Raw genomic sequence first — 19,020 nt, 5'->3', positions numbered from 1 at the left:
TTGGTGAATTACTCCCTCCGGTTCTAAATATAAGCAAATTTAGTTTTTTAGGTTCATTCAAATAATGATGTATGTGGACCATATTATAGACCACATACACCATTAATTGAATGAACCTAAAAAATCAAATTTACTTATATTTAGGACCGGAGCGAGTATTAGTTTAAATTGGACCTTCACCTACTTTTGCTTTAGTTGTGCTACATTTTACACTTTTACATAAACGTTGGAAACCCACTAAGTTACAAAATACACTAAATTAAAATGGATCATATATTTTTAAACGAGTCATCTAAACCGAACGGTATCACATATAATTTTATATTTTATATTTAGATTATATAATTTTTTTTATCTCAAAACTGATTCAAATCACACTATCAATACTCATAATTTTATATTTAGATTAGATATTTTTTTTATCTCAAAATAGATTCAAATTGGACCGTCATTATCCATAATAGCTTAGCTTGTATAGAAAAGTGGGTAAGGAAGTCAATACTCATAATTTTATACTTAGATTAGATAATTTTTTTATCTCAAAATCGATTCAAATTGCACCGTCAATATCCATAATAGTTTATATAGGAAAGTGGGTAAGGAATATTCCTTGTATTAAAAAAAATTGTGTCATTTTTGCCTTGTCCACATAATTTGGACTATCCGCAGACAAAAAGGACAAAGGGGGCGGCAAAATTCTTATAACTGGATTGCTGTATCTAAGATGGGATTCTCATAATATAGAATTACCTATAGTTCTATGTAAAAAACAAAAATATCACCACCTCCTTCCTTCTCTGCCTCAGAAAAATAAATGTGAAAATTTTATTAAAAAAAATGAAAAGGACAAAGGATGAAAAGAAATAAAAATCTAATGGTATACTGTAAGAATAGTTTACATAATTTTTTTAAGGATTGTTACTATACAGTAGCTTTTTTATTTATTTATTAAAATTAAAAATAAGAGGTTTAAAAATAAAGTTAAAGTTGTTTGACAATGATTTTGAGCTTAAAATCGATTTTTTTTATTTATAGAATGGTATAATTTGAGCTAATAATATATATTAAAATAGATAAAATTATGAAATGTCTCCTACTTAATTTAAAAAACGCGTCTCAACTACTTTTTTGAAAAGTATTTTACATGTAGTTCTATACATAAAAAAGCTCATTTTTTAATACAATTTTTTTTTAACAAACTAAATGATATATAAACAACTGTGTTTTACTCCGCACAAGGCGTGCAAAAGGCAAACCACACAAAATTATTTACAAACTAAAGGGTGCAAATCACAAAGAGAGCACCACCAAAACCAAAAACAAAATTACAAATGAACACCCATACAAAGGAGCGGATGTTTCCATCAATCATGACATCTATAACTAAAAGTTGTTTGTTTTGATTTCAGCCATAAATAAGAGTTTAGTTTAACCTTTTCGATGAGAGTTGAAGAATCAGAGGCCATGTTTAGGAATACACGGCGGTTCCTCTTCTTCCAAATAACCTAAATAGAGGCAACCCAAATAATTGTGAAGAATGAGTGAGTGAGTCTAGGCATGCCCGCCAAATTAGTAAATTGAACAAAGTGTTGTCGGAGGTCACCAGAAAAAACCGAAGAGATACCCAACCAGTGCCACACATGAGACCATAGAGAGCTAAATATATGACATCCTAAAAAAAGATGTGTCGCCGTTTCCGAGTACCCACAACCTGACACACATGCCGCATCGTCTTGATGACGGACATGTCGCCGCACCAAGTTGTCTTTTGTTGAAAGTCTATTGCGAAGAAGGTGCCACACAAACAAAGACACCTATGAAGGAATGTTATTATGCCAGATGTCATAAACAATATTCTTGTCCACTAACTCACTGGAAGTGGTGAGAAAGCGGTATGCTTCCCGCACCAAATAGCCATGAACAGGATCTAAAGACCACCTCCAAGCATCGTGAACATTTTCCTGCAACACAATGTTATGTAATAAAAACAGAGCACTCCCTCACACTCTCCTCCTCCTAGGCCAATAAACGCAGACACCACACCCCATCCCCTCCAACATCCGTCCCCAATCTCCTCCACATGTCCTCCACTGAACTCTCCTTATTCAAGGCCAAATCAAAAAGACGGGAAAATTTAAGTTTCAAAGGTATTTCCCCGACCACCCTACGAATGTTATTTTCAAACCAATATCATACTCCCTCATCAATCCCCTCGCGAAATTTAATACGATTTTTTAAAATATTGTTTAGCCTAATTTCTCATTTTATGAAAAAGAAAAGAGAAGACATGTCAAATAGAGCATGAATATATGTTTGTATTGAATAATTTAAACTTATCTATTGACATACTCATATATATATATATAAACTTTTTTTTGATAATTTATAGAAACGGCTTATAGTTTACATGAAAATATTTTTTATTTCTTTTTGATACAAAAGTGGGTCGAAAACTCGTATGAAAACATCTCTATTTGTCTTTATTGTAGAAATAAATGTTTATGCTATGCTATAATATATGTTTAGTTAAAAAAAAAAATAGAAAAATTAAGTTACATATTTAAACACGCCTATATGAGACTCATTTTAAGCTTATATATAAAGTGATTAGGTGATCCATAAAGTCTAACTAATTGACAATGTCTTTACGTTGAACGCTTTCACTCCGATTTAAATCAAGAACCTTTAAAGGTGTGTGAGTTTAAATGGTCATAATAAATGATCAGGTGATCCTCTCAAAACAAAACAAAAAGCGATTAGGTGGTGTAAAAGTTTGATAAAGTTTTTAAAACTTGATGTGACATGATTATGATAGACAAATAATAATAATATTGAAGCAGATCGATCTACCTTGAACTCATGCTTGGAGTTGGAGCTGCCCTAAAACAAGATTTGGAATGTGAGCCTGTTTCACCTGGTCATCATTATTCAACAAAGATTCATTGACATTTTGAAGATCTAGCATTGCAAATACAATAATATAATATCAATACAAGATAATTAAGAGAAATATTATTTGAATATAATTTATTTGTCTAACATCCCATTTGCAAGCATAAATATAATTGAGGTTAGGGTTGGGAATATGCTAGGCCGGGTTTCAGGGACGTCTGTTTTGGTCTGGTCTGGTCTGGCCTGTTTAGTAGATAGGCCTAAGCTTAGGCTTATTAGAAAGTCTGTTTAGTTGTAGGCTAAACTTAGGCTTTCAGAAAAGCCTGTTAAGCCTAATAGACCGGCTTATTAATACTTATTTATTAAAGAATTTTTTTTATATTAAAATAATTGCATACATTAAAAATAGAAACATCTTTTTCATTATCTATTAGTCCCTAAATATGTTTTGTCCTTATAGGCTTTTAAGTAGGCTTTAAGGTCTGTTTAACTTATTTAGTAAGCTAAATGAACTATTTGATGGCCTTGATGTAAAGTAAGCTTTCAGGCCAGTCCAGACTTTTAAATAGGCCAGACCAGACCTAGAAAAACGGCCTATGATAGGCCATAGGCCAGGCTCAGACTTGTAAAAAATTTCGTAGGTCAGCTCAGGCCTATCAAAGCCTGGCCTGACCTATTCCCACCACCAGTTGAGTGTACATTTTGACTTTTTTTCCCTTCCTTTTTTCACTCACATCAATACTCACAAATGGTTCATTAAAAAAAAATCAATACTCACAAGTGGTGTATTTTTATATTATTTGTAACATTATGCTAATATTTTTTTTATTGTTCGAATAATATCAATCTAATGTTATATCATAATTTAAATTTATTTTTATATTTTTATACTAAAACCAGTAATAACGTGCAGTGCTTAAACTGGATGTTAGAAGTGTTAAGACCAAAAGATTCTTTTAGGCAAAGTGGATGATATAAAAAGAGTGAAAATGCTTGTACCAAAAAAATAAATTAAAGAAGAGAAGAGTGAAAATACCACAATCCTAGTTTTTTACTAGAAAATATATTCATTCATTTAAATTAGTAAAATATATGAAAAATAACACAAATTCAATGTGTTCACCTAAAAATTGTAAATCTGCAACCTAACCCATAACACCAAGTTAATAATAGTATAAAACGATAAAATATCTACAAATATGATAAAATAAAAATGATTAGAATACTCATGCTTTAACATCTTAGATTTTGCTCTATTTATGACATCAACGGTGTTTGTGAAGGATTAATATTGGATCCGGTTGTGCGTAGATTAATGACAAAAATTTAAAAGTTTAATTTATATGCATTCTTAGAATTTTAAAAGTTTTTATATATGTAAACCAAATTGCTTGGGCTCCACTGATAAGGAGCTCCTTCTAAGGACATATTTAGGGAATATCAGGTTTAATTTTTAGAGGGAACAACACTTGACCAGTGCGCATACCTCTACGCATGAGCCAGATTAGTCATCCATCTTTGGTGGATCAGAAACCGGTGTGAAAAGAAAAAAAAAGTTTTATATATGTATATAATCATATCTCAATGTGTAGATAATTATGAAAAATCATTTAGAAACAAAGACAATAAAATATTGACATATTGATGATTTATATTGCATCTATGTGGAAAAAAAATTATGTGTATGTATCAATTGAATTTCAGATAGAATCATGTAAATGCGTCTCATATCATAAAAATCTGCAAGAAATTTGATATTATAAATGCAAATTGGAATCCATAATTTTTCATTTAATAATTGTTACATTTTTTTAGTGTTAAAAGTCCGATTCTAAAAAATTATAATATGGAGTTTGAGTCTGATTAATGATTGTTGTTCAATTCAGAAATATCGAATTTAAATTCTCTCAAACAATGTTATTTAAAAAACCTCCTTAACCATTTGAATCAAATCATTCGATTGTTAATTGTTACACTTTGTGAATCTGAGTCTCATAGAAAGAAAATTCAATTCAAAATATAAAGAAACAATAAATAATAGGTATAGATAAATAGTATTAAATTTGAGTGGTAGAAAAAGGTTGTGATTGGACTTATTCACTTGCCATTATGCATGTGTCTTATTTCTCTTCTTTTAATTTGATCAATTATTGTTCTATCTAGAAATATCGAATTTAAGTTCTCTCAAATAATTTATTCTTTAAAAAACATCGTTAACTACTTGAATCAAATTATTTATCATACGTTTGAATTCACGTTTGGAGATGCAATATCACGTTCCGATGCAATACTTTATTAACTACTATATACAACTTCTGCATTACCGCAATTTTAAACGTGATTTTGGATAAATAAGACGTCAATTCAAACACACTATAAGATGTTTAATTGTTATACTTTGTCGATCGAGTTTCATAGGAAAAATTCAAGATATAAATAAACAATAAGTATTAATTAAGTAATACTAGCTAAAGATAAATAGTATTAAATTTGAGTGGTAGGAAAAAGGTTGTGATTGGAGTTATTCACTTGCCACTATGCATATGCAATATGCATGTGTCACGTTGCTATCAACATAACACGACAAATGGGGCCTTTTCTGCCTAATGGAACGAATCATGGTCCCAACTATCCTTTTTTCTCTTTTATATTTTCTTTCATAAAGTTCCCCACCTCACCAAACCATTAATTACGTGAACCATGATCCTTAGATTATATTTTTATGGTATTATTATTAATATATTGGATTAGGTTATGACAATTCAGTTTATTTTACTATGTAATAGTATAATCTACAACCGATTACGTTTTCCCATTTTTTAATATTTTTTTTCTTCTTCTTGGTTGTGGTCTTGTGGGGTTTGCTTTACTTGGAATTGATTTTTTAATGCATTTTAGTTTTACTATTTAAATATAAGACGTCTTGGTACGTTTACATGACGTATGATTTTCATAATATTATGCAGTAATTAGTTTATTTTTGTATTCATTAGTTTGTCTTTAAAGTAAGTGTATGAGAAAAGAAATTGTAATGAGTTTTGAGTATCTCATGTACATGTGCTAACACCAATACATTTGTCTATAAAAAGTCTTAGAAAATGATGTTGATGAGATTTAAGAATGATTTATAGAGAAGACAAATTTTAGAAATATAAGCTCACTATTAAGGCATCGTTCGGCCTGACTTTTTTAAAGCCCTTAAAAAACTCTACATTTTTATCTCAAAAATATAGGTTGTAGATTATTATTTTATGAGAAAAAAATGTGATTTTTTTTTTAAAAGAAGAGAAAAGAGTAAATAGGCAATTACCCTCCTGAAATTGTAAGTTCCGTCAATTGCCCCCATGAAATTAACAAAACTTCAATTATCCCCTTGAAATTGCACAATGTTAATCAATTTACTCTCTCCGTCAAATTTTTCTGTTAATCAACATCACGTTTTGCAAATACCCCCCTGAAGTTTTGCACTTATGTGCAAAATGCCCCCCGAACTTAAAAATTTGTATATTTTTCTTCTTATACTTGACTCAAAAGATATTAAAGGCAAGCAAGAAAGCTTGAGAAATGCATTTAGGATTTAAGGAAGAGCTTAAAGAGTTACTTGGTGAAGAGTACTATGGTAAAGGATGATTACCAAAAGTGTTTCTTGAAAAGAAATACGTTGGTGGAGTTGAGGAAATTCAGAAACTTCATGATGACAAGAAGCTTGAGAAATTGCTTGATTGTTGTGAAAGGATTGATGACATTGAAAGATGTGATGGTGGATGTGAGGCTTGTGGTGATATAAAGTTCGTTCCTTATGAAACATGTTATGGAAGTTGTAAAATCTACTATGAAGATGATTATGAAGAAGATGATAATTGTGAGGTTGGTGGGTGAGTGTGGATTCCAAAGGTGTTGTCATTGCCGCCCAATAAGATGTTTCATGTGTTGTTTCTAGTTCCATATTTCATTTTGACATTTAACAATGAAAATGGCCTAAGTTAATTGTTAATTGTTTGTCTTTAATATCTTTTGAGTAAAAGATAAGAAAAAAATTAAGTTCGGTAGGCATTTTGCACATAAGTGCAAAACTTCAGGGGGTGTTTGCAAAATATCATGTTGACTAATAGAAGAATTTGACGGAGGGGGTAAATTAATTGACGTTGTGCAATTTCGGGGGGTAATTGTCTATTTACTCGAAGAGAAAATATGGGTTGAAAATAAGAAAAGTATACTCTACATATTATGTGGTGTAGGTTATAGAAGGGGCTGTGGTAAAGGAAAATTCAAACTGCAAAATATATGAAAGTTTGAATTTTCTTTTGTTTTGGTGGGTAGTCTATTTATATACTGCATATTTTTGCGTCAACAGCCTATAGTACTATTTTTCCTGATAATTATAGAAGCAAATAAATGTCTCCAACTGCCAAAAAGTTTATAATAAATTGGATGGTTTTTTAGCGTGTTAATTGAGTAAAATGTTAAAGTTTATGGTTGTGCACAATATGGTGGATGGTTTGGAAGCATATATGATCCTTATTTGTTTATAAGAAAATGTTCGCTTAAAAAATAAAAATTGTCTTAATGATTTAAGATATGAAGTTGTTTAGTATGAACCCGATCCATAGGCAGATCCTATTAATTATTTTTGATAAATTTTAATGAAAGGGAAACTATTTGCATGAAAAAGGAGTTTGAAGGAATGGGTTAGGAGAATTAATGAATTTAATGTGGCTCTTTTATGTAAATGGTGCTAAAGGTTGATGGAGGAAAGAGGGAAGTTGTGGTATAGATTTTTAGCGGCAATGTTATGGGTGGAATGAGGTAGGATCAACGACGGCACTAGGTTAGGTTATGTGTTTGGGGGAAAAAATATTACTAGCCTTTGTGAAAGGGTAGGTTTGGGTGTTGGGGATTGGTTCATGGATAATTTAGGTCGTCGCATCGGTGATGGATCGTCTACATTATTTTGGTGAGACCCTTGATTAGAGGGGGAGTTTTAAAGGATAGATTCAGACGACTTTTCGAGTTAGCTGAGAACAAATTAGTGTTAGTTTTCGATATGTGTCTCTTAGGTTGGGGGGAGGATGGGGAGGCATGGAAGTGAAATAAGTATTTCTTAGAGTGTGAGTAGGAGCATGAATGAGAGTGCAATGTTTTGTTGCATAATATTGTGTTACAAGTAGGAGTCAAAGATAGTTGGCAATGACTCATATACATTCATCTCAAAGATATAATGTCAGCTTAACTTATCACTACTTGACAACTTCGAAAAACGTTACATCTCAAGAATCTTCAAACATCATTTGGCATAAGGTGGTTCCTTTAAAAATAAGTCTTTTTGTTGGCGTCTACTTCAGAATTGCATTCCTACTTTCGATAATCTTTTGCGGCGGAGCGGGGTCTTCTTCAAAATCATCAACAACTATATGTGGGTGGTTGTGGTTATAATGAGGAAATCAATCATATGTTTTTTCTTTGTAATTCTTTCGCACAATTTGGTCTTTCGTTTGCAATGGCTAGGTTATGACACGACGAACGTAACTCATATATCTGAACACTTGTTTCAATTTAGTCATCTAGGAGGCTCGACAAAGCATCATCGATCAAAAATGAATCTCTTATATATGGCTCTCAGAGGCTTGGGTGATCTAGAATGAAAGAAATTGTAGAATTTTCAAGCACAATGAGCACTTTTCGAATCAATTGCTCGACAAATTTAAGGTGCAAACTTATTTGTGGTTGAAAGCAAAATACGCTACTTTTGTTTTTGAATACCATTCTTAGTGGCTTAACCCAATTATGTTGCTTGGGAATAATAACTTAGATGTTCCTTTCTTTCATTGTTCATTTGTTCGGTCCATACTCTGATATTGTAATCCTTTATTTTAACCATTTTCTTCGTGGCACACCTTTTGTTTGAGGTCTTGGTTCTTTCGTAATATAATATCATTTTAGCATAAAAAAAAAAAAAAAACTTAATATGAACTAAAAAATAAAGATTTGTTTCAAACTTTAAACAACTTTTGTATTAAACACCTCTAAAATTTATACATTTATTCAACATTTTATTTTCGTTCTATTTCTCTCTTCTACCATATCACCAATATGAATATCTCTTTTTTTGTTCTCTCATGGTGTCATTGAGTGTGAGTGTCCACCAAACAATTTCCAAAAATAATACCAAAAATGGAAAGAAAAAAAGAATTCGCATTTGCTTAAACACCAACTAGATGTGCACATTTATCGTACACAATATGGTTGCATTCACACCAATATGTTTTTACATAAAAGACCATTGTGATAGATATAAATAAATAGGGTCCAAACCAACACTTTTAATAATAAAAACCACACATTCTATTGTTTCTAGTTACCTCTCTTCCACTTCATTCATTTTTCTTCTTTCTTTCTTTCTCTTTCTTTAATTATTATGGAACCAAACACCAAACCAAACATGTTAGAACAACAACATAACCATCTTTCAACTCTTCTGAATGCTAGAACCCTAGGAACAGGAACAGAAACTATAGTTTTTGCTCATGGTTATGGAACAGACCAATCAATATGGGACAAAATCACACCTTATTTTACTGAAAAAAACTATAGAGTTGTTCTATTTGATTGGCCTTTTTCTGGTGCTATTAAAGATCAAAATCTTTATAACCCTTCAAAGTATTCTTCTTTAGATGCTTTTGCAGATGACTTGATCAGTTTATTGGATCAAATGGAGCTTAAAGTTGTTACCTTTGTTGGTCATTCCATGTCTGGTATGATTAGTTGCTTAGCTTCCATTAAAAGACCTCAACTTTTCAAGAGGCTTATTCTTGTTGGTGCTTCCCCAAGGTATATTTTTATATACTCTTTTAAATATAATTATATATATTTCATGTTTTTTTCTTCTACAAAAGTCTATGTTCTTTGTTATTTTTATATTTAAATTTTTTTGGAGAATGATGAATTATTATTAATAGCGGTGACACTAATTTCTATTTTACAACCGTCTCGTATGAAAGATATAAGTTATCTCTTAATATTTATAAAGTCAAACTTTTATCGTTGAATTATGTACTCATGAACTATGTTCTTTGTTTGTTATTGTTACTTGGATAGTTAATTTAAAATTCAAATATTGTTTTTTCATTTGATTTGATTAAAAATGTTCCTCCTCTTTTTCCTTTGAAATATAAAGTTATTGTAATCTAGTATGATTTTAATATTTAATATTTTTTATTGATTTTCCTTCTTTCTCTCTTTTATACCAGTTTTATAGCTTTACCCTTTTTTTTTTTCCTTTGTTGTTCTCCTCTAACATGCATATATTCATTTTCTTAACATTTGTCATTTTTTTTTTTGTACTTATTATTTGTCTCACTAATTTCATTATCTATATATTTTAATTTAATTTAGCATTGAAATGAAATGGTATTTTATTTTAACTTGAAATGAAATGCTTCCTTGTAGTATTATAATAAAAAAAATTCCTTGTATATTAGTTTAAATTTTAGGGAATTGGAATAATTTCTTCCCAAAATACTGCCTAGGACTTCCATCCCTGTAAGAATATTACAATATAGATGTGATGGAGATAAGACAACACCTCATGCCAAATGAACTAGGCCACTTGTAATAGTACATATAAGTTAAGGATATATAAATCATACCCCAACCAAAGTAATTGTTTTCCTTTTTATTAAATCTCTAGTTTAGCAACTGTAATTTTTTTTTTTTATTAATTTAGATCTTCAAATTATACATAGGTATAAAATAATTTGTTATACCTCAAATTAATAAAATTTAAAATACTCTTCATATTAATTCTTTTGAGTGAGTTAATTTAGTCACTGAAATATTGTTCTTGAAAGAAGACCAATATAAAAGAGAATTTTAATCTAAAAAGTAAATTAAAATTTCATTAAATTCAGAGACCAAGTATATCTGTTCTTAAGATTTTGGTGGCTAAATTTTTAATACAGTTGTTTTTCTGTATTGAAATGAACCAACCAAAACATATGATGTCAGTAGGATTGGGTGAGAGGGGAGACAAAATGTTTATGTACCCTTGTTCTATGTTGTATGAGTTTGATGCGGCTGGTTCTATCATCCATAAAAATTAATGAATAAAATAAGCATATAGTGGTTGTAATGTCTAACTCAATAGATAATGCTAAGATCGTTAGGTTAAAGATTTTTCGTAATTTTTTTTTAAAATTTATTTAATAATCAAATCTCTGTTCAATATAAACAAAAACTGGTGATTCATAGACTACAAATAAACGTTGTATATAGGTAGAACACTCAAAATAAAAACCATGAAAAACATCCATACACACAACACATAACTAAGCCCTACCTTCAACATCCACGAAGACAACACCATCAAATAAATTTCAACTCCTAAATTAGACTTTATCTAAGTACAAAATCAAGATTTATTTAATTATTATTTTTTTAATCAAGTTGTTTAGGCTCAGTGGCAAGGAGCTCCTTGCAAGAATATATTTGAGAAATATCGGATTCGATTCTTAGGAAGAACAATATTTGGCCGGTGCACGTACGCATGAGTCAGATTAGTCGCTCATCATTAATAGATCGAAAACCAATGCAAAAGGAAAAATCAAGTATTTTTTTTTTTTTTTGTAAGTATGAGAGTTTTTACTTGATGTTTGTAACTTCATCTACGGATAAAAATAATAAAATATAGAGTGATCCACATGCTATAACTAACACATAAAAATAAGAAAACTTCATTTTCTTTCCCCACTCACATCACTATAATCATTTCGTCACAAACTTTTGATAAAATCTGATTGGAAGATTCCTCCTTTTGAAATTTGAACCACCAATTAGCCGGCCAAGACATTTCCTTGTATAAATCCAAAGAAATTTCTTCCACATGTTTATAATTATCTATGTTTTCATAACCAACAAAAAGAACCTTTTAGGTACAGCTAGGAAAGATTATGTATGATTTGAGAAAAAAAATATTAAAAATAGAGATGTCAACTTTTGGTGTCATTAAAAACATTTGGTATCATGAAACCCTATTTCTCCGAGGAGTATTGATATTTGATTATCCATTTCATATAATTTTTGGTGATAATTTTTTTTTTCTTTTTTCATTGGATAAAAACAATGGAGAGAGAAAAAGGAAGAGAAAGAATAAAATGATAATGGAAGTATGAGAGAGAAAGTTGTCACAAAGTGGTTGTACAAATATTATTTCTCTTCTCTAAGATAGACACATTTCACATGGTTATTATTATAAATTATATCTTTTTATATGTATAAATTTATATACTCATTTTTAAGTAAGGATCTGATCACACTTGACATCAGATATTAAATTTAACATCACACTTGACATCAGATATTAAATTTAACATACTCACATCTTCATCAATTCTTCGTAGAAGATAAATTAAATCAATTAATTCAACCGTTGAATCATCTTATATGTTGATGATTAAGTATGCAGAACTTCAAACAATTTAGATATTTGTTTGTATGTTTTTTTTGTGGTGTCCAGAATTCGAATATCAGACCTTGCATATATTATGCATTGTTCTTACCAACTGAGCTAAGCTTACAGAGACATTTGCTTGTATGTTTTAATAATATATAGATATTTACATATGTTTTAAATAAAGTATTATATGTTTTTTTTCAATAAAATAAAATGTTAAAATAAAATGATGTGATGGAATATTATTTATTTTTTCAATAACTTACTCGAACCTAAGATGTTTATCTTTTTTTTTTTTTTTTTTTTTAAGGAAAGATGTTTATTTTTAATATTTAGCAATTTTTAATTCTCAAGAATAAAATTTTAATGCTTCTAACATATTGACAATATAATATACAGATATATAAATACAGATGACTATGAGGGAGGATTTACAAGCTCAGATATTGATAATTTATTGAAGAACATAGAATCCAACTATGAAAATTGGGTTTCTTATTTCTCCACAAATGTAGTGGATCCAAATGATGAACCATCAGTGATCAAATTCAGAGAGTGTTTGAACAAAATGAGAAATGAAGTTCCATTGTCCTTAGCCAAAACAGTGTTTTGCCATGACTATAGAGATATACTTGAGAAAGTTGAAACTCCATGCACAATTATTCAAACCTCTAGTGACATGGTTGTTCCATATAGTGTAGCTCTTTACATGGAGAAGAAAATTAAAGGGAAAGTTACATTGGAAGTAATTGACACTTTTGGACATTTTCCTCAACTAACTGCTCCACTTCAGCTAGTTGATGTGCTTAAGGGTGTTTTAGGGTTTGATCACTTCCCTTGAACTTTAGCTATGTTTAGTTTTGTATGTGTAGAGTTGTTTTCAATTTCATTCCTTTTGTCACATTTAATTTTACTTGTTTGTAAAATTTATGAGTAGTATAGTTCCATGGTTTATTAGTTATATTGTGAAAATAGTCACACCGACACATCGAATTGAAGACGAGTTCGGTATTTTTATGTGTCAATGTCTAACATCAACACATGTGGTTACATTTAATAATCAGTGTTGATCAATTAGTATCTGGTGTCCATGTTTGTATGAATGCTTCGTAGATGTGTGGTATGTGTTAATTAATGGTTGTATGTACTTTTTTTTTCCACTTCAGGTGGACATGAATCTTAACATTGGTCTCTTTTATTTTTCTTTTAATAAAATTGTTATTGGTGGAATGGTAAATAAATAAAGGGTCTTGTTAACAAGTGTCCTGATGGCTTTGTTTAAAGAATCCACAAAAAGAAATTATGTTTTGAAAATACAAATCAAATATTTATTAAAGTCATAACCGTACAATTTGCAATGCAAAAATTACTACTTTTATATGCTTAAACAATGCCCTTAGTGCACTTCTTAACATTTTTCATAAATAAATATATGAAAAATGATTTGGAATTTGGACCTTAGTTTTGTCCACATTTTTGAAGTGGTTGAAATTGCAACTAGAATGTCAAACCGCCGTAATTAACTATGATAGCATGAAATCTATAATGTCAAAGATTTTGCTCTTCTTTGAACAAAATATTTAATGTTCCATAAGATCCTTTCTCACTAATTTTTGACAAAAAAGGCCAAAAAAATATGTATCGAAGTTGATGGTGAAAAGGACTATTAAATTAACCAATTTGTTTATACTACCTACTACTTAAGATAATCTCTCTTTGAAGTTTGAACTTTTTATATGCATGAATGACAATGATAACCAAGAAACTCAACAACATGGGAATGCTTGGTACATGCTTTTTTGTATGAGGAGCAATCTCCTACTCTTAAGCTCTTTTTAGAATAAAAAAGAACTCAATAATCATTGCCTAAGAGTGTAATTTTTTTTTTTTTATAGTCATTAATTATTTTACTATATAGATATTTGTAAATATAATACAATAGTGTGACATATATCTGTGTTAAAACAGGAAGTCAATGATCACAACAACAACAATCAGGTTTTATCCCATTAAATAGAGTCGGTTAGGAAGTCAATGATCACAACAACAACAATAAAGTTTTATCCCATTAAATAGAGTCGGTTAGGAAGTCAATGATCACGATTGCTCAATTTGGTTTGAAAAATTGATTCTTGTGAATGACTTCATACTTGCTTAAGAGGAATCAACTTGAAGCTTTCAACTTCTCCATTTGATATTTTTATTTAACAAGTTATAACAAAGGGTGTTCAAGACACTAGAATAAAATTAGAATAGCATTTTTAAAAGGCTTGCTTTTCTTGCCTTCATTTTCTAATATAAAATTTTGTGGAAATTTCGAATCATAGTAAAATAGCACCAATAGTTTTGGCCCTGTGAGAACAGCAAAACAAGTTTTGTCAACATCATGAACCAAAGGAATTGAATTTTACATAGCTCATTTTTAGCTCAAATTCAAATAATTTAGTCATGAATCAAATTCAACGCCATTTAACTGAGTATTGAACTAATTTTGAGTTGATTCGGCAAAAGTGAGGTAATTGTAAACTTACTTATTTGAGTATCGAATTGAATATTCGAAATAATTCCTGCTTCCTCTTAATTATATTTACACTCCTTTACAACATTTTCCTGACAAATAAATATGTGTGAACTAATAGAAACACTTGATAGTAGTAAATTGATTCTATCAACTTATATTGATTTCCACATTGAACTTCTAATTGGCTTATTGTGCAAATAGATACAAATCAAACTACAAACCAATCCTCCTGCAACTAGTTGATCAAGCATTATGGGATATATCGATTTCATGTGATTATCCAATCTCTCTCATCTAAAATATACTAATGTCACCAAAGTCATAAAAATTTAAAGTTATCCAAGTATTTTCTGTGCTTCTTCCTTTCAAGCTCAACATAGCCATTCATTTGGATTCCATAAACGTAATGTTTGAGAAGAACAAAAACAAAGGTTAAGAATGATAAGTTATAAACAACAAAAACTTTAGGATACAATGTAAACTATCATTAAAATTGTCTTCTGGCATAAACAAATAGCATACAATATAATAATAATAACAATCTTGTTTAAGACCAAAATCAATAATATGCAAAATAATGCCAAAATTAAGATAGGGTTAATAGGCTTTTATCCCCCTGCCATTTGGGGGTCTTTTGGTTTACCCCCCCCTATGAAGAAAAAAAACTTGGAGATTTCCCCCTGTAAAATAAAGATTCATTGGTTTACACCCCCACAGCCAACAGTCAGCATCTGACTGGATAAATTAGATGACGTGGCGTGCTGACATGATATTTTTTTATTATTTTATTTTTTAAAATTTCCACGTGGCATAATTTTTAAAAATAATAATAATAATAATAAAAATACAAAAAATCTTTTTATTTTGAAAAAAATCTGAACTTTTTTTAATTTCAATTTTTTTTTCTATTTTTTGTTTTTTTAAAACCCCCAGATTATTTAAAAACATTCAGATTTTTTTCTATTTTTTATTTTGATAATTAAATTTCAGAACTTTTAAATATCTTCTTAATTTAAAATAAAATCCAAATTAATTTTTTAAATTTCGAAAAAAACCCCATATTTTTTAAAAACATTCAGATTTTTTTAATTTCGATTTTTTCTCTACTTTTAAATATCTGGGAGTTTTTATTCCGAAATTTAAAAAATTAAATTCTGATTTTTTTAAGTGAAAATATATTTAAAAGTTCTGAAATTTAATTATAAAAATAAAAAAAATATGATTTTTTTTTTTAAAATCTTGGGGTTTTTTTCGAAATTTAAAAAATAAAAAAAATTCAGATTTTATTTTAAATTAAAAAGATATTTAAAAGTTTTGAAATTTAATTATCAAAATAAAAAATAGAAAAAAATCTGGGGGTTTTAAAAAAACAAAAAATAGAAAAAATAGAAATTAAAAAAAGTTCAGATTTTTTTCAAATTAAAAAGATTTTTTGTATTTTTTTTATTTTTCTTTTTTGTTTTTTTTAAATTATGCCACGTGTAAATTTTAAAAAATAAAATAATAAAAAAATATCATGTCAGCACGCCACATCATCTAATTTATCCAGTCAGATGCTGGCTGTTGGCTGTGGGGGTGTAAACCAAAGAATCTTTATTTTACAGGGGGAATCTCCAAAAAAATATTTCATAAGGGGGTAAACCAAAAGACCCCAAATAGCAAGTTCAATTTTAAAGGCAACATGCAATTCCATGAAATTCATGCAAGTTCAATTTTAACTTTCAAATTGATAGTGAATGAATACTTGACTAGTTTGTTTAAAAATTGTTACGATGAAATTTAGTTTTAACATGACATGAAACGAGGGCAAAATTTGTCTTCACCGAAAACAATAAATTGTGACTTAACATGCTTCTCTAGAGAAATAACACACAATTTGTCTTTACATAGTTAGCACTGTAATGGTTAGTGGGAGAGTTAGATAGAAAAAAAAAGTTCGGGTGGACTAAATAATCTATAATATATAAATACAATTTTTTTTAGGGTGGAGGATAAAAAAAAATAAAATTATGTTGTAATAAGCATTAAACATAAAGTTTTTTTTAAAGGCATTAAGAATAAAGTTGATCATCAAAATATTACACTATATACTTTAAAAATTTAAAATAATTCTCTACGCGATCCAAATGATCTGAAAGTGTGACCGTAATGTGTACCGAGATAATGGGTCCACAAGATAATTTATTTTAGACTAGCGGTATTTTAGTACCACTGGTAATGGTAATGGCTGAATAATAAGATTTTGTTTCGGTACATAAAAAAGTCTCACATTACATAAGAATCAAATCTAAGAATAATCTTTTGAGAACCACTCTCATTGTGGAATACTTTTTAAAATGATGCTTTCAAATTAGTGCACCAAATGATGATTTCACCGGGTATAGCTAATAAAATACGGACAAAAAGCATAAGTTAGGTGTTGGAAAAAGCATACATTAAAATGATGATAGCAAATTAAAAATTTATACCTCATTTCTTATGCCCAGGATGTGATCTTGTCCAAATGCTCTACTACATATCCAACTGCATTGGTTCTTTCTTAAGCTGTCTTCATCGATGGATGCAATGCAAGACAATCCCCAAAGGGGGCTTCATCTTTAGGAAAAATTAATTCATCACTAGAGCCTCTCAAATGCTCAACAAACCTAAACAAATTCAAAGTTTGACCAAGACCCTATTTAAATAAACAACTTAATTGAATGCTTACATCATAAACACTTATTATATAAGTTTTTCAATAACAAAAGATAAAATTAAATTAAATTATTTTCAGGTAAGATATAAGTTGTTTTCATAAACTATCCTAAAAAACTAATGAAAATAAGCTATAAACATTGTATTATGCACATATTATAAATAGTTTCCATCAACTCTACCAAACAATATGCCAAGGCCCTATTTGAATAAACCACTTAATTAAATGTTTATAAATAAACTATTTATATAACAAAAGTTAAAATAAAGCCAAACCATTTTAAAAGCTATCCGATAGAACTTATAAAAAATAAGTTGGAAAACAACTTATTGATATATCATAACTTATTTTTATAAGTTATTTTAAACAGTCTCACATGTGTTTATGCAAGTACATAGACACAAATAAGACAATCAAAACATACCTCTAAAAGCATGCTACTATCATTAGCCTAGTTATAAGTGCGGAACAACAACTACATTTACATATCAGTTTTCACCCCCTAACTTTTATGAAGTTGCGATTTTGACCCTCTAAGAAAAATAACTACAAAATTGCCCTCTAAGTTTTGCAACTGTAGCAGTTCTGGCCCCCCAAGACAAAAAAAATAAATAACATGTGCCACCTCACTTAGAGTGCCACATCAACGTAGACCGAGTCAAAATTGGTCTTGGGGGCCAAAACTGCCACAGGTGCAAAACTTAAGGGGCGGTTTTGTAATTTTTTTTCTCTTAGAGATCAAAATCGCAACTTTGAAAAAGTTAGGGGCTAAATCTGCTATTAAACCTATAATAAATCATAGCAAGAGAAAGATTTGATTCAGCTATAATCCAACGGTTAACCAATGAAACATTCATGAATAACAAACAAATCATGATGTGATACAAGCATCAAACATGAAAAAGAAAGAATTGGAGTAAAATTTACCTATTGTGAATGAATTATCCAACAATGTGGCCAGTGCCCTAGACCAAAAAAAAACATATTTAAAGATTAGATTGACTTTCTAAAAACAAATTTGAGGACCAAAATTGATTAAAAACAAATTTGAGGACGAAAATAATTAATAGAGACACTTAGAAATCTGTTTGTACTTTCATACATTCAAGTAGAGTACTATAGTGACACCAAGTTGCACATTTACATTTAGGGTTACCTTCATTAAGGAAGCAAAACATGACAAAAAAGAGATGCAATTAAGCTAAGAATTCACATGACAGAACCACGATTGCAAGGTTGAAGATAACAACATTGTCCCACGTGAGTGTGCACGTGACATCATTTCAGTTAAGCTCTATGTTGTTTTGAATTATTGAGTTCAATTACACATGTTCAACAAAACATGTTCAACAAAACATGTTCATGACTCTTGGAAGTGAAGACAGTTTCCATTCTTATTTAGTACCTTATCCAATACTCCCTCTGTCACACATATTAAAAAATGTAATTAATATTGTGTGGGAA

General features: G+C 29.5%; 1 protein-coding gene across 1 annotated transcript; it reads left to right on the top strand.

Annotated features, from left to right (window-relative positions):
• Positions 1 to 9,191: 9,191 nt before the first annotated feature.
• Positions 9,192 to 13,538, top strand: LOC11427488 (strigolactone esterase D14). The gene is made up of 2 exons (XM_003620491.4): positions 9,192 to 9,720; positions 12,740 to 13,538. Exons 1-2 carry the CDS (start codon positions 9,308 to 9,310, stop codon positions 13,179 to 13,181), a joined length of 855 nt encoding a protein of 284 aa, XP_003620539.1. The 5' UTR covers positions 9,192 to 9,307; the 3' UTR covers positions 13,182 to 13,538.
• Positions 13,539 to 19,020: the final 5,482 nt, after the last annotated feature.

This window comes from Medicago truncatula, chromosome 6 (genome assembly GCF_003473485.1).
Source record: "Medicago truncatula cultivar Jemalong A17 chromosome 6, MtrunA17r5.0-ANR, whole genome shotgun sequence".
Classification (NCBI taxonomy): Eukaryota; Viridiplantae; Streptophyta; class Magnoliopsida; order Fabales; family Fabaceae; genus Medicago; species Medicago truncatula.
The sequence above is the reverse complement of the archived record's forward strand: the minus strand, read 5'-3'. Positions and strand labels throughout refer to the sequence as shown.